At 38.6% G+C, this 16985-nt stretch overlaps 2 protein-coding genes across 6 annotated transcripts in view; one reads left to right on the top strand and one right to left on the bottom strand.

Moving 5' to 3' along the window:
- The window catches only part of CFH (complement factor H), a 39778-nt gene extending 38012 nt beyond the window's left edge, over positions 1-1766 (bottom strand). The window contains exon 1 of the mRNA XM_071810287.1: positions 1629-1766. The gene's annotated coding sequence lies outside the window, so the exon portion shown is untranslated. The remainder of the gene's footprint in view (positions 1-1628) is intronic.
- A 1561-nt stretch (positions 1767-3327) lies between these two features.
- The window catches only part of KCNT2 (potassium sodium-activated channel subfamily T member 2), a 126609-nt gene continuing 112951 nt past the window's right edge, over positions 3328-16985 (top strand). For all 5 annotated transcript variants that reach the window (XM_071810284.1, XM_065842235.2, XM_065842234.2 and 2 more), the window contains exon 1: positions 3328-3537. In XM_071810284.1, coding sequence (XP_071666385.1) covers positions 3443-3537 — 95 coding nt within the window. In that variant the 5' untranslated portion in view covers positions 3328-3442. The remainder of the gene's footprint in view (positions 3538-16985) is intronic.

Below are 16985 nucleotides of genomic sequence, written 5' to 3'. Positions count from 1 at the left end.
ATTCATAATTCAGATTTAGATAAAGGGGCAGAACTTTTTGAATTAAGAACAGGATTAATAGCCTATTTATACCTCCATATACACTGCAACTGCTCAGAAAGTCCAGAAGCCATTTGCATTGTGCCAGACTGTTTTACTTATATGCCATCAAAAATGTAAGTAACCTAAGAAAGAAACATAGTTTTTTTTTCTTCTCTCTGTACCTCACTATGATCCAAGATTTATATGCAGTCAATAGCAACAAGCCCAGTAACACAGTTCTTAACTCTCCTCCCTCACCCCCAAATTCAGGGTCAAGTACTTGGAAAGAGTTACCCACCTGTTACCAGTCAGTTTAAAAAAAAAAAAAAAAAAAGAAAAAAGGTATTAAAAGTGTATTTTTAGGCCCCAAGTCAGGACCACAGATGCTTCTGACACTTCTCAGAGAGTACAAACCTACATTTGTTCTTTGCAAGAACTGCTCATGGCTCCCAGCTTTTCTTTAACACAAACACAGCAGAAGGAATGCCTGGCTTGAGCACAGTGACCTGGTATCACAGTTCACAGAGAACAGCACCTGCCTCTGAGCAGATGATAAAGCATCTCCTCAGCTTGAAGACAAATTTCCTAGGTGTTCTGAGCTGCTAATCAAAATGTGAGATTTAGCTAACTAAAATCTCATCTCTGTCCAATTTTATATACTTAGAGCTTTTCAGAGTGACCAGGCTTCACAAATGGCTAATTTTATATTGCAGAGTTTATATTACTTAGGAACACAAATTAAGCTTCTATATAGGTTGCATGACTATAGTCTCAGTTATGAGCTTGCTTTTTATTACCTCAGCTCAACTGTTTACCAGATTGATGGTTTACCAGTCAGCTATCACCATTCTGAAATGCTTTTCTGTGGTAGAAAAACTGCAAAAGCTTCTACTGCTGCTCAGCTCCTCAAGTATTAAAACAAATGTTAAATTAATCAATTAAGGTGAAAAAATACTGAGACTGTTACAAGACACAGTAGAAACATCATTAATTTCCAAACAATCTGAGGTTTATAGGCTTCAGAAAAGGACTACAGTTAGCCTATACATACAGACTCCACCCCACCTTAAGTTTTTTCAAGATGAAAAGATACCCAGGCAGAGAAACAATGTTTTGTTAGAAGAGACAGCCTGTTCAACTGAAGCTGCTGAAGAAGAATAAAAATGGCTGCACAGAGAAAATAAAGGAAGATGCTGATTTTTTTTTTTTTTAATTAGACTTTCAGAGAGCTCTGACCTCAGAACAGAGCACTGTAAAACTGGCAAGAATATGGCAGCAGGGTAATTCACTATTTTATTTATTTCCCATATCAGGCACAGCGAAGAGCTACCTTTGAACTCTTGCCACATACATGCATCTGTTTTGCTTCATCTAACAAGCCTTTCTGAGAAGCCCATTGTAAATGCTGAATGTAGCAAGCTGTGAAAAAGGGTAAGCATGATACCACAGTGACCCCAGCATTTTACAGGACTTGGGATACAAGATTGCATTCTTTAAAGAAACAGCAATCAGAGAAGCTACGCTTCAGAGCTTTCTACTAAAGAAGCAAGTAAAGATGCATTGTCTGTAACAACAGCAGAGAGAATCTGAGTCTTGAATTGGATTACCTGTTGGTTACCCGTAGAAATCCTTGCATCACAGCATGAAGCTCAGAGATGGATTCTCAGCAGGGCACATTATTATGTGATACACTTCAGGCTTCCATACTTCAGCTGATACTGTATGTGCCACATCAGCTTTTCACTAGCTTACCTTCTACACAGAAATCCAACAAAGGAAAATAAAAGGTTCACTCTTCAATGCACAGCATCAAAGCAAGCACCTAATTAAATACGTGGTATAGGAATCACATTTAGAAAATCACTCCTTGTTTATCACTTAGTCCCTGATCCAGCAAAATCCAAAAACCCCGTCCACACTTAAAAATGGCACCAGTGTTAAGACTGTGCATGACTTCATTTTAGGAAAGGAATGCTATGACTGAATAGTTTAGGTGATGACCTAACCCAGGAAGACAAATTGTGACAGGCTGCAAAAATGTAATATTTATGTTTGCCAGAACTGTGGCATTAGATACTAAATATGACAGTTAGTCCACTATATTACAGTGGACCTTTAACACCAAATCCAAAAAACAATTATTCACTATTTCAGTTTGGTGACAGTGAATTCAAGCAAATCATCAGTGTCTCCCACTTCCAGGTATCGCCTACAAATTCCAACCATTGGAAAAATCCAACTTTTCTGAGGTTTTTACGGAGTCTAAGCCACCACTCCTGATATTTACGACGCCCAGTTAATTGAGTGGAACTTGACCAAGGGCGTTCCCGTTTGCACCTGGGAGCTCAGAAGAGGCGGCACTAAAAACCTGTGCCTGATTGACTGAAGCCGAGCAAGAAGCAAAGGGAAGAAAGTCCCGAGTAAGCTCAGATGACTTGCTGCCATTAATACGGGCTCTGCACAGGGGCCACCTATAGCTCGCAAAGATAAGACACCTAATTTTTTCAAATTTCGGGGCTTACAGGAAAGCGCTTCTGAGGAAGCGGTAGACGAGGAGGTTGCTGGTTAGAGGAGACAGACTTGCGAGGGAGCCACTGTAACACCCCCAAAGGAGGAGCTGGGGCTGACCTGGTGCTCGGGGACTGTCCCAGCCAAGTGCTATTGTGCATACCCGAAACGGGTGCTGCACGGTACTACCCCGCGGAGCCCCCTGCCCTGCCGCAGGGCCACCCGAGTCCCGGCGAGACCCGGCAAGGTCGGCCGAACCGCCACCCCGAAGGGACCGGCGCGTCCCTCTCCTCCCGCCCCACTCAGTCCGCCAGGCCAGCGTGGCAGAGCCGCGGGGGCGTCTCCGTCGCGGCTCGAAGCGGCCGCCCCTACCCGCTCCGCGCGCAGCGAACAGCCCGTGCCCCGCCGCTGATGCGGGGCTGCCATTAGCCGGCAGGCGGGGGTTCCCGTGCCGTCACTGCCAATATGCTAACGCCCGCCCCTGCCATTGGCTCGCCGGCCCGCGGCGGCTCCAAACATCACTTGCATAGCGCTGAACGGCTCTTTGTTGTCAGCCGTGGCAGGGGGCGCGCGCGCGCTCGTGCCGGGTGAGTGGGCGGGCGGGCGCGCGCCGCCGAGGCCACCGCCCCCGGCACTGGGCTCCCCCGGGACGGGAACTCTCAACCGTGGTCCGTTAACGGCCGCTCGCGCGCCGGGGCGCGAGCCGCTCCCCACAGCCGCTGGGAGACGGCTCCGCCGCGCGCTCCGAACGCCTTGGTGCGCGCAGCCCCCGCGCGCGGCTGGGGGCGACTGCTCCGCGCCGCTCCCGTCCCTCCTGCCGCACTGGGCTTTTCCCTCCACCCGGTTCGGTGGGTGGGGGGTGACCGCCCCTCCGCAGGGGAGCGGCGGCGGCGGCTCCCCTCCTCCGGGCAGGATGGTGGACCTGGACAGCGAGGTGCCCCCGCTGCCCCCGCGGTACCGGTTTCGGGACTTGCTGCTGGGCGACCAAGGCTGGCAGAGCGACGACAGGTGACTGCGCGGTACGCGGGGGGTCGCGGTGACAGCCCGAGAGGCAGCGAGGGGTGCTCCGCCAAAGGCGCCCGTTACCCCTTGGCCAGCCCGCCTGAGACGGGCTGCCCGGCGGCGCGGGCCCCGCGGAGGGTCGGGGTGGCGGCGGGGCGGTCTGTTCGGCCCCGCTGCTGGCGGGTCAGCGGCGCGCACCGCCCGCGGGAGGCCAGCCCCGGTGAGAAACTTCAGTGCGAAAGGGATGCGCCGCCCGCCCCGCCCCGCAGCCGCGGGTGAGTCGCGGCCGACGCCGCGCGGCAAAGCACGGGGCATCCCGCAGCCTTCGGGCACTGCTGCCTCGCAGAAGGGCAGTACCTTTCTCTCCTCTACGGCTACAGTAGGAGGAAGAGTAGAAGAGGTACAATACCATCTCCGGATGATAACATGCACTGAGGGGAAACCCCAAACAAAATACGCTTCTGTCGCTTGTCGGAAAGCTGCCAGGGTCACAGAATGTTTTTATTATCCAGTATGCATGCTTCTTTACATGCAGTTTCTTCTCATGCTAGATCCTAGGCTTGTATGTAACTACCATTGATTTATTCCTTTATGAAGTATTTGAAGGGCTATCAGAATAAGTAATTACAATCCGATAGAAAAAAGTATTAGTTTGCCTCAAGTCAAATACTGTCTTTAAAGACAAAACCCTCTTATGTTAAAACAAACAAACCAACCAGGAATGTGTGTTTAACTTCAAAATGCTAAATGAACAGCGTTCATGAACGCCAACAGCATCATGCCACTATTTTACCATACAGCCTAGTGTGTCAATAGGCTATTACACGATCCCATCTTGCAAAATGATGTGTGAGGTCTACTTTGTAGTAACAATTTATTGTGGTCAAATTACAGAAAAGCAAAATTGTCTGGTAATGTATAAGAGCATATTGATTGATTTAAATTCAATGTATTTACGTTGTCAGAATGAGTCTTTAACGCGACAGTCAGAAACTTTGATTTTAATGCTGGTCTACATATTTTAGATTTTAGCTACTTTCCTAAAGAAAGATGGATTCTCATTTATTGGTAATCACAAGATCATGCACATTACTAATTATTACCTTTGTTTAGAAGAATATGCTGTACATTGAAGCAGTTAAACAAATGTTTATTCAGAGAGTTATGAAATGGTGAATAACATCTTAAGATAGTTACAAATATGAATGCTGTCAGTTGGAAATGGCAGCATTGTAAATAACATAATGGAGAGTTAAAGAGTATATTTATCAAAGCATAGTTTTATAGTTTAAAAGATAATTAAACCACAAGCATTTTCTGTATTCATAACTTCTGATTGCAGTATTCTTTGAGATTTTAGAAAATGTAGATCTTAGCATTTTATACCTACATTTTCTTTTCTACTGGAATAGGAAAAGACCCTGCAGCCTGTCTTATTTTATCAATTTTATTTATTTAGCTAGGGTTTTGATGGCTAAAATAAATGAAATATTCTTTATACTTCTTTTTGGACCACACTGTGGCTTAACACTTTCACCAGCTCTAGTCTGAAGCTTCTGTCAAGCACTTCACTGATACCAGTTGTTTGACTTGAACTTTATGAAGTTATCTTCTATGGAAGAAGCATGATCTGATCTCAGATAGGAAACAGTGTATAAGCAACTGCGCAAGTCATAGCATCCATTTAGCTATAGAAATGTCTCTTTCAAGTTTGTATGCACTTAACAAAGCGCAAACAAATAATCTTTACAAAATATTGACAGCAGAATTACAGCATAACACTATTACAGAGATGGTAATTGTTGGAAAATTGCAGCAAATGACTAGTGAAAAATGAATAGCTACTTTTAATTCTTTTTATTAATATTTATAGAAGCATTACAAGACAGATCTTTGGCAAATCTGAAATATAAAATATGAACCCAGGTCTGAAAATGGCTGCTGGAAATTACATGCTAGGTCTTCAGGTACCGTCCTGTGGTGAGGCTGGACACAGGTGCACTGTGGCAGGAAGGCTGTTCAGGTGTTTCCCCACAACACAATCAGGATTGTACTTTACATGAGGCTGTTTTAGCAGCACTCTCTCCTCCAGTTCTGCAAGTTACCATAGCAGTCTCTTCTGATGCTAACTTTCCAGTAAATGAACAAAGTCCGTTCTCAAAAAATCTTGAGTATTGTCTTTTGTTTGTCCACCTTAGAATACAGGCCTGTCCAGATTCTTGTTTTTCTGTACTGGAGGATATCACTTTAATCCAATCCTATGTTGCTTGTACTTTGCTACAATCCATTATAGAAAAAGCATATATATTCTGCATAAAAATACTGTCAAATGGAATATTTAGAATATTAGACATACTTTCAGGAAATATTTAATGAGGCTGCAGACCTGTGGGGACCCTGGGATCAATTGCTTATTAATTCATAACGATTAGTATCACATATGTATATCTTATTTGTAATTGTTTGCTTTTTTGTCTTTTCTTTGCACCATTATGTAAATGGTTCAAATTTGGTTTTGATGAAGCATATCTTTTGTATTCTATTGTAAACAGTGTGCAATACAGATACTGTCAGAGGTGTTGCTTGCACCTCCTTCATTTGAATGGATATTAACTATTAATGGAATATCTGAACAGTAAAATACAGTTGAAGTAGCCTCATAGTATGGCTACATAACGGCAAGTCATCAAGATAGTTCATTTTAGGAGGTTGTTTGCCCTTGACTGAGATACAGAAATAATTTTTGGCATATTTCCGGTTCACTGCAACTTCTTACTTCCACAGGTTTTCAACTCCAGAAGTCTGATTTATATCAAGGGTTTTCCATCTGTGAAGTTCAGGTCTGTTACCAGCTGAACTCTGTCTTCTTAGTCCCATTCCCTTTTTGATCTCCCTGGTCTGTTCATCCTTGAGTTCTCTCTTTTCTCCTCCCATTATGCCCTTTCTGAAAAGATGCTCACTTTTTGCTGGTTGGGAGGCATATGTTCCATCTCTGGGTTTTCAGATGCTTGTTGATTCTTCAAAGTGGAGAGGAGATGGAATTATTCCTCTCATCTGCCATGAAACACCCAGGATTCTGCATCATCAAATCACAGTTTTGATAGCATAGTTTGCCACGAAGTCATATGATAGTATTTAATAATACATATGATAGAAATGATCTAGACCTTTCCTCTTTTTTTTACTGACAGATAGATTTGTAATATATGCATACTATACCATTTCAAAACCTTACTGGTTATGTTTCTTTAGGAGAAGAATCAGCAATTTCTTTTAAATGATCCTGTTCATTTATAAAATGCTCACATGCTAAAATGCTTAGCTCAATGTAACAGGACTCTAATTCAGGAATTTGGTTCTTAGATTTGTACCTGTTTGAAGACAGATTTCTAATCTTCATTTTCTTGAGAACTTCTACTATGGTGGTACTTCACTCAGGCTTCTTTCTTCTGGTGTCTAGCTTGTGGTCCATTTCTTACCTATACTTCTGCAGTACAGTAATGTCCATCTCACTGCTTTTGCATTTCTCTCTGAGACAAATAATTCTACTTGCATAGCTTAGATTCCTAACCAAGCAGTTGGCTTCAGTAACAGATGGGTTCTGGTCTCTCATATCCCACAAACTGCCGAATTGGATTGTATATTATTTTTCATAAAAGAAACTGCTCTGTGCAGAAGAACATGGTGAGTCTTTGGCAAATGTTTGTTCAGTAAATAAACTATTCTGAATAATTTATTAACATTCATGAACCTGCTGAGTGTTTTTTTTTTTTCTGAAAAAAATGGATCTTAAAACCAGTTTCAGTTTCTGAAAGACTAGATTTTCAAAGGACCTGGTTCCCTTTGAAAACTGTGAAGTTGAAGCTTGATGCTTACAGTACACACATTTTATATGGAATAGTTAAATATTCATTTACTCAGAGAGATAACTCCGAGAAAAACTCACCTGTTTTCCTGTCACTATGTGAAATATTTAAATATTGCCTAGATCAATCTGAAAATCTGCCACAAGATAGCATGTGAAAGATCAGCCGTGTATCCAGACTCTGTGTGTGTCAAATGGGTCATTTCTGTGGCTGGGAGGGTAACGTACCAGTTTTCTTCCGGCCTTATGAATATCCCAGTCACTGCTCTGAGGGTAAAAAGAAGATTCAGTCATTGACTTTTTCACTAATTTTGTAAATATCGCTGATATCCTTTGCTGAATCTCACATTTTGCTTTCGTTATTGAAAGTATCTGAAACTGAAATAAACCTCTGATTTGCTGGATATACTGAGATGTTTCTTGACCATCATAATGCCATTTGTCTTTCAATTTGGCTGCTAGGGAAGGGTGCAGAAATAAAGGGGGAATTTACTGATCAACACAAGTTTTTCACCTGTAAATTCAGTGAAGTTTTACTGAATCGGGATTGTAGCAGTAAATTATGTAATAAAATATTTCATAAACTTACCGATCACCAGACCTTAGTCCTACCAGTGGTGTTGAAGAGCAACACAAATAAAAGCAAAAAATATCCTACCTACTCAAGAAGCCCTGACATGCTTAAAGCTGATAAATAATTTGCTTCAGAAGATGAGAGAAAAGAGGCTATTTATTTTAGGTTCCCTTGTAAGCCTTGGCAAGATACTGTGAAGAGGTTATTCACAAAAAATGTTTTCTTGTGTACATATATAGTTACTGTGTACTTCACAGTAGCAAACCCACAGGATATTAGAGATGTAAAGAAAGAATTCTAAGTTAAAAATTAAAAAAACCCACATTTATGTTCTGATGATATGACTGCTTTTTTAGTAAGATCAGTCATGTAAATTCAGTGCTTGAGTATCTTTCAGAGCACAACTTACCTTGTATTTCTTAACCAGTTATGTACAGATGTGTAGTCCATTCTTTAGAAACTTATAAACAGATAAAAGCTGCATTTGTTTTAGTAAATTCAAGCAATCAAGCCAGGAGTATTTGCCACCATTGAGGCACAACTGCTTATACAACTGCTCAAATTTTCCCTTGCATGCTTTGGCCATAACCAAGGAATGATTTGGTAGTTTGAGCATCCAAGGAAACGGTCTGTGCAGCCAAGTTGCAGAGAGTCACCCAATTTGGGACGCCGCAACGGTTTTCAGATACATGTGGAGGCTGTTTCGCCATTTAATGTCAGTGCCTGGGCAAATTTAACTTTCTTGAAGAGGTGCCTAGAGAAGGTCAAAGTCACTGTGAAGGTAATCTCTACACTTTAACTTAACACGTTGCTTCACCCATTTGTGCTGCTAGTTCCTCTCTTTCTGGTCTCCTATATTTTCTGCACAGTCACACATTCAGATAATGTATATAGGGTGCACTGTGGTGCAGAGAGATCCATTTGCAAAGTACAAACCTGGTTAGGCTTGGTGCCTTCCTTCCTGAAATATGCAGTACAGCGCTTATAGATAGGCAATAAGTGTGTTGTATCCCAGAGTCTTTGAAAAATGAAAAAACACAAACCCAAACCAACAACTTGCTGTTAGAGAACTTTGATTTACTGGAATAATTCTTTCCACACAACATTTTAGAGAAAGAAAGAAACAAACAAACATACGGATGTTTTTAAAATATGCAGAGTGAGATTCATTTTATTGACTGCATAAAAATGTATATACTATTTTTTGATTTATATACCTTTTACACTTTAAGTCCCTTTGGGTTTAGGTAAGATTAAGCAGTATATTCGGCTTTCTTTGAACCTTGCACAGCAAGGTAGATTTTATCAATGCTGAATATTTCTAGCAATATTAAGAGACCCTGAAGTATACATTCTAGCATTGAATTGCTAAATTAGTACAGTCTGTCATATGAACAAGCCATTTGACAGTCATAAATATCTATTTATACTGCTATTTCATTCTACTGCCTGTTGAAGTTTAGCACTGTATATGTATGTGTATATATATGTATATGTTCTAGGAAAAAAAAAATCACTATTACTGTGCCTCTTCAGAATCACATACAGCAAATGGAATGGAGAGAACAAAAAGTCAACAGAGAAACCAAATATATTTTCCAATCCCCACCCTCAAAGCATCAGATTTCATAACTTTTATATATGCTGTTGCAGTAAGTATTTACAATTTCACACTAAAGGAACAAAAATTTACATTTCCCAAGTCTATAATTTTTTTCTGTATGTATGTATACACATAACTGGTACTGGTACTGGAACATACCAGTTCCAGTGCCAATAATGACACATTAACTGGTACTGGAAATACATTTCAAATCCTGCTCCTGTACTGAGATGAAAATTGGAGCAATTTTTCTACAGTATGTACTTTCATGATGAAACTATAGAGCTAAATTTTACTTTTGTGCAAGAACTGTTCTTACATTGGGTATTTAAAGGAATAAATTAAAATCAGCTTTCCCTTCTAATGTGCTTACTGCATAAATGAACATCACCACCTATCTGGAAAGAGATTCAGATAATTCAGAACACCTCCACACATCACTTGGACAATTGCATACTTCTGGCTGTCATGCTGACTGGTGACTTTAAAGGAACAACTCCCTACTGTACATCTCAGAAGGCACTTTAATAGGCATTTGTCACAGCGTGAATTAGTGAGTAAAACCCTTCTTTTGCCTTTCCTTTTGGAAATCACCTGAGACTGTTAATCTAAAAGGGGGATAAAAAGCCCACACATTTCTGAATCAATTGATTTAAAATATCTGAGTCTAGATTCAACTTGTACAAAAAATTCTATTATAATTTCCTCAAAAGAAAATTCTATAAAGATTTCTTTAAAATAAGCCTCCTCTTTCCTTCAATAAATACTTTAGTCATTTTGGCCTCCTCATTTTAGAAAATGTGTTAAATTTTATAAGTTCTTCAATTTAACAGAGGCTACAAAAGAAAATAACTTAAGCAAATATTGTCAAATTTATCTTGGTTTGTCCTTGTAAGTAAATTTTCAAAATAAGTGATTTAGAAGCCTAAATTCTATTTTAAAAGCTTGATTTTGATTGAAACTGCTCAAGATCTTAATGGTCTAATTCACTAAGGGAGCAAGTGTTTTCACATCTGCAGTGAGACCCGCAGAGTAGTTGGAAAGTTTGAGTTGCCCTAAACTGTGAAAAAAAATTGCTGCATGTACATGCCAAGCCCTTTCTCACTGTGCAAAACCACCATAAATTAAAAAAGCATTAAAGAAAAAAATTAACATTTATAAAACCACTGCATCAGCTATACCAAGAGGTTCAAATTTACACTTTTGTGGCAGCTTTAGGCATACAGTCCCACATAAGTAAATTGTTAATATACCTCTATACTCACCTTTCTTCCGAATTTATCTTAGGATTGGGTCCCTATTATAGATAAAAGAGGGAATCAATTTACTTTTGTGGAAGGAAGAGGAAGTAATGCTTTGTAGAAAGTCAGGCTCATGCTAATTTCTGTTTTAGCATCATCCTTGCAACAACAATGGAAGCAAAAATGCTTTGTTTCTATATTCTACTTAAACTAGCACACACTGGAATTGGGAGAGGGTCATGAAAAGAGAAGAACATCTCAGTGCTGTTATAACTCTGTCAGAGGAAGACTTTGGTGGTATGCCCCAGCAAAAGCTTCCTAATGCAGAAAATGTTTCAGTGTCTCAGCTTAAAAACTCCCACAGATCAAGTAGTCTTCTTTCTCTGGGACAACATGATACACAGTTTGTAAATGTGACTCGTACTTCAATCATTGTTTAGTTATACCTTTATTACTCTAAAGCTCTTATTTTTCTAGAACTTGATACATGCTACCTTACTTCTGGCAGACACTATAATACTCCTTGGGGAACTGAAACAGTTCTTTCCCAAATGATTTCTCTCTCAATTTTATAATTATTATTCTATCACAGCCAACAATTACTCTTATTTATTTTATAACAGGAAACTTTTGTGCTGCACTATGCATTACTCTCAGAATGACTCTTCTATTAATTAACAAATAGTAACATGGATTCATATTGTCTCCCTCTTATCCTGCAACAAAGCAATAGATCACCTGGAGCATCAGAAATGACTGAAGCTTCAAAATACTTTTATTGTAAAATGAATCTGCCAACCATTTCAGCACTACACCTTCAGTTTTTAGACTTCACAGTTAAAGCTGATCTTTTGTACTGAATTCTGATACATATGCTCAAGTACTTGTACTAATCCACTACATGCTTTAAAAGTGTATTCTTCATATTTTTTCAAGTAAGTGAACAAGTCTTCCTGGAGGTACACACACCATGGTCCCATAATCTCTGTGCCACTGGGCAGAATGCCATTAAAAAACTGTGAATGTTCTGCAGCACAGAAGATTTAGTACAGAATGCCCTAAAACAGCTGTTAAAGATTTCAGCCTCCCCCGTGCAATCATCTGTTAATTATGTTAGCAGTCAGCTTCCTGGTGGGAAGTAGCAGTAAAACAGAAACAGTCATTATGAGACAAAAACCAGTGTTTATACTCACAGATAAAAACAGTGATATTATTATTTACTCTGAAGTATCTCTTGAGGGACAAATCCTGGCTCCACTTAGAAAGAAATGTTAGGAAGTGCTGAATTTTTGTGGCAGAAAGCAGGTTGCTAAGTCTGACATGGTTGTGCTTTGACTCACTGAATAACAAGCTATGGTAGATGGGGAAGGAAGGCATTAGGTTAACATCAGTGCAATTCACCTACTGAGTTAGCAAAAAGAAGAAAACTGCCTACCCCTCTACCTGGGTCTTACAAAGTCTCCTGTTCGCTTCAGCCATTAATAACTGCAGATCTAACAGCTTAGCACAAGGATCATATGGTTGGCAGAGACAATTACAAGATTGGAACAACAGTCCTCACTACGGATTAGCTTTGCCAGGAAAGTCCTTCCCTGCCTCCTAAATTCTAAACCCTGAGTCGAAGTGCTTCAGCTTTTTGCAAATAAAAGTGTTTGTCCTTTACCTTTTTAAGATATTAAGTTAATAGCGTTTACCGTACTTCCAGTAACTCTAAGTTACAGAGCTCCTTCACAATGTAGTGATTGTTAAAATATTTAATAAGGAGTAAACACTGTAGAATAGCTTCACTCTTTTATTGTTCTAAATAGCCAAAAATGTTTTAGAGGTTTTACGTTTTTCTTACTTTGTTTTCTCTTCCCCTTGTGACTAGAGAAAACTGCAGCACAGATAAAAGCAGTGCTACCAAACCAAATCTGAAACAAATACAGATGGGAAAAACAACAAGCTGAGTTGCAAATGGAAGCCTGTGGTTATATTTGTTCCTTATGTGACAGCACTTGTTAATACACAACCTTCCCTGACTATGGAAGGGGATTCAGTGTCCCATCTTCACACTAAATTCAAAAGAAGCTAAAGGCGCAAGTCACTTAATCACTGTTGCTGTATAATTCTCATTGTCAAACACAGACAGCTATAACAGAGATGGTCTAAAGGCTGAGGTCTATATTTGGTTGAATGTACCCTTTTAAAAAGTGAGCAAGCTATGTTTTCACTGTGTACAAAAATGTTGCATTTGACCACTTGTTCAAATGGGGTTTAATCAGTTAAATAACATTTTAAAAGACATTTTTGTAGATATTGTTCAGTTTTTTAAAAAGTGGAACAAGATATTCTGTAATCAGCAGATAGTGACTAGTCAACCCAGTTTATAAAGACTATCAAAATCTAAGTAGTTTTTTCATTCACCTAAGAGTATCATAAAAGTGGAGCTTATCTCCTAAGAGTAGCTTCTGGTATCATGTATCTTACTGATACTGAGGAATTAATTTACAAACTGTATTCAAACTGTGACCCACATGATCATTTGTTTTTGTACTGAGACTGACCACAGATTGCAAAAAAAATACAATTTAGCTAAAATGATAGAAACATTCAAAATGAACTGAATCGATTTTCAAGGCTTGATTAGTTTTTACTTCCCATTTTTCCTCTTACTTGGCAGTTCACAGATCACAGTTTTGAGTCCAGAAAAAACAACAAAGTTACATTTGCGCTGACATTATGAATTCATTTAATACAATTAATTGTGGGAGTTACTGTTTATGAAAACTCAAGTGGTGTTATTTTTATGTATTTGTGATTAGCTCATTTGGTCATTTGGAATGTTGGGATTTTAGTGTAATGTTGGCAGAGCATTGTATGTGGTGGGAAGAACAAGGCTGGCTACTTGTTTCAGAGATGCTTCGGAATACAGGGGAAGTATCTCTGAGGGTGCAGGAGAGGAAACTGTGGTGAGCCTCTAATAGGTAGACTTCTGACATACTAGCCCATGGTGGGCTAGTCTGAGACTGTTGTGGAAGACCTCAGGTTTTGCTCTTAATTTCAGACAAAAATGAGCTGTTAGAAGATCACCATTATAAAAATTATGAGTTGAATGTCTTCTTCCAAGACAGGAATGACACAAATGTAGAGTTGTCTAGCAACCTGCTGCTACTTGGTTTCAGGCTAAGGTGAACTGAGCATTTAGAAATTATTTTCTAAGATGGCAGTCCCACTTTACAGTGATAGAAATGGTCATATGGAGAGACGGAAGAGCTGGAGGTACTACTGTGCCTTCTTGTATCGCCCTAGACATTAGACGATTGGTTATCAGACATCCTCATACCAATACTGCCAGTCCGGTCCATAAACACAAATCTCTCCTCATTGTATCCATATATTCCACCTAAGTCTGATCAGCACTAAGATCTATAGAAGACTTAAAAAGAAGATGACAGAACAATACCTGTCTTAACTCACCACACTGATACAGTTAGCTAAAGAGATTTTAAATAATTTGACTCCCACCAAAGCCAGTAAACTCTGAAATTTCTGCATTCATTTGGGAAGTCACATTTAAAGAAAAAAAAAATAGTGTTTACATTGAACAGGCCAATTTTTTAAGGCACCTGCTAAATTATTTTCTAAACACAAACAAGTCATATTATGGAAGTTTGAAGTTATTATTTTGAAAAATTAAATATTTGGCATACTGTTCTACCAGCCATACTACTGATGAGCAGCACTTCACAGAGTACTGAGATGTTAAGTGGTGTTTAACATGAATCAAGATGATAGAATTAAATTTTTAAAATATTGTGAAAATAGATGTTTTGATTTTTTTTAATCTAATGAAAAGACAAAACCATGCTTTCTGATTAATCAGGAAGTGTAATAGCTCAGTCTGAGTAAGAAGACTGAGATTTATATGAACTCCGTAATTATATGTACCCTGTTAGCCATGGAGAGAACATATCTGACAGGTGACACTTCAGAGATAATAATGACTTTTAAAATACTTGTTCTATTATGTGTTCAAAGTTCTTGAGTAATTTGCACTCCTTAAAGAGACATTTACAATTTGTATTGGAATTTTGTTATTTTTTTTAATGTAAAACAATAATCATATACTATGGTTGTACTGCACAGCAAGCTGCATTTGAAAGGGAGAAAGCAATGCCAAACCACTGTTAGATATATTACAGTACGTACATATGTTAAGCTGCAAGTATTCAGGAATCCTATCATAGGAGCCAAAGTATCTTTAAATACTAGAGAATGAAGATACATATCTATCAATGCACAATTCTTTTAGGAAGTATCATCAGGAAGAAATGTCATCAGCACTCTTCTCCTGTTGATTTGGCAGAGTAAATGGAATTTCTGACCAACTTTACTCTGTGGGAAATGACAAGACACCTACTATGAGTCTTGGGCTTTTGTTTTCTACCTTGTTCTGAGTCTTTGTCTGAATACTATTCCTCTTTGTATTTATTTGTTAAATATTTGCTTTTTTCCTTTGTGTAGCTGTTAAACACACAATTGTGGGAGACTGAAAAAGTATATAGCTCCCATAATTGCAGGGAAATTGTGACAATCTCAGATTCAGCTCTATATTTATTTCTCAGAGTTGTTGGCATTCTAATGGCAACTTTTGGAGCATTATGTGCTTCCAGATTGCAAGTCTGGACTGTTTGAATATGTAACTTTTAAAAAAGAAAAAAAGACAATCTTTTTTCCAAAGTTACCCTGGTCTTGAGCATGTGTAAAAAGCATGTGCAATATGCCTTTTTTTTTTTCTTCACTTCTTAACACTTCAGCTATATATAGAATCTCAGATAAGTTCTTTCTAGGCTTGTTAAAGTATCTGTGGGAAGTTCCTGACAAATTTAATTTGACTTTTTACTATTTTTTTCTTTTCAGGTCAGGCATGGTTGCCATAATTTCTTACTCTGTAATAAACAAATATTGCTAATCTAAATAAAGCTGTAGACAAGTAAGGAATTAAGCAAAGCACAGAAAAGATGAATGAAACATTTAAACTAACTTTATTGTATCGTTTTGGATGTCATATTCTTGCATCCTACCTAATTTAGTATTACTTCTGTCAGTAGAAGGAAAAATGTGCCTTGCAGAAGAAATAAAAGTTTGCACAAGAAAAAAATAGTTTAAATAGTCTAAGTGTTATTCCATGCTACAATGTGTTTTGTGACAATGACCAGTACACATTTCTGGAATACAATCCAAAAGATAATGGGGTAATATTTTTATTAATAGTTCCTAAAAATTCTAAAAATAGCAAATCTAGTATTATTTTTAAGAGGACTGTTATAAACTAGTGATATTTCTCTTTTGGGAATACTGCTGGCTATGACTAGAGCGAAGAAGGAACTATAAAAACTAGACTTCATTGTGTATTTTTGTGGAAGTTTTCTTCCTCATAGAGTTTATATGAAGGTGACGAGTGATCAATATTACCTAGACGTTTATTTTAGATGAAAAGGACTGTGAGCATTTGCCACACAACTTGGTAAATAAGTTTCCAGTATCTCTGAAGAAGCTATTTTAATCTTTCCCACAAAATAAAATGAAGAAAGTCTAAATTATTATACAGAATAGTGGTTTAATGAGAATTAGCACAAACCTCGATTTTAATTGGAAGGCTAATCTCTTCTAAGCTGAAAGATCTTTTTCAAGTGCTTTTCTGCTTCTCTAATCAAGATTCATGCTCCAGAAAGTTCTGTATCAATTTTCACTTTCCGTCATAGGACAAAAAAAAAAAAAAAAAAAAAAATTCAGCATTTATTTCCTATTGGAAAACCTAATGTGGATAACCTGTAAAAGGCATTGTTCTTTAGGAATTATGCACAAATGGAAAACAACCCAAACACCAACTCTATTCCTTATTTGCCATGTTCCCCTCTTCTCATTATTGCTCCTTCACCTCCAACAGATTTAGAGTTGGCGTTATATATTGTAGAAGCAAAACACCAATGTTTTAGCCATCAGATTACCATGCTATCTTAAGTGGATTTGTAAAAATTCTGATCTATGAAGCAAGACTATAGAATACTACATCAGTATTTTACAACATTGTTTTGGCCACAGTTTCATTCCCTATGTATCATTAAGTATTCATCAAAATACTGTAAAGACACTAAATCCACATGAAGACGGTTAGGCAAAAAGTGT

The sequence above is a fragment of the Patagioenas fasciata genome, chromosome 6, assembly GCF_037038585.1.
Source record: "Patagioenas fasciata isolate bPatFas1 chromosome 6, bPatFas1.hap1, whole genome shotgun sequence".
Classification (NCBI taxonomy): Eukaryota; Metazoa; Chordata; class Aves; order Columbiformes; family Columbidae; genus Patagioenas; species Patagioenas fasciata.
This window is presented reverse-complemented; position numbering and strand designations above follow the sequence as displayed.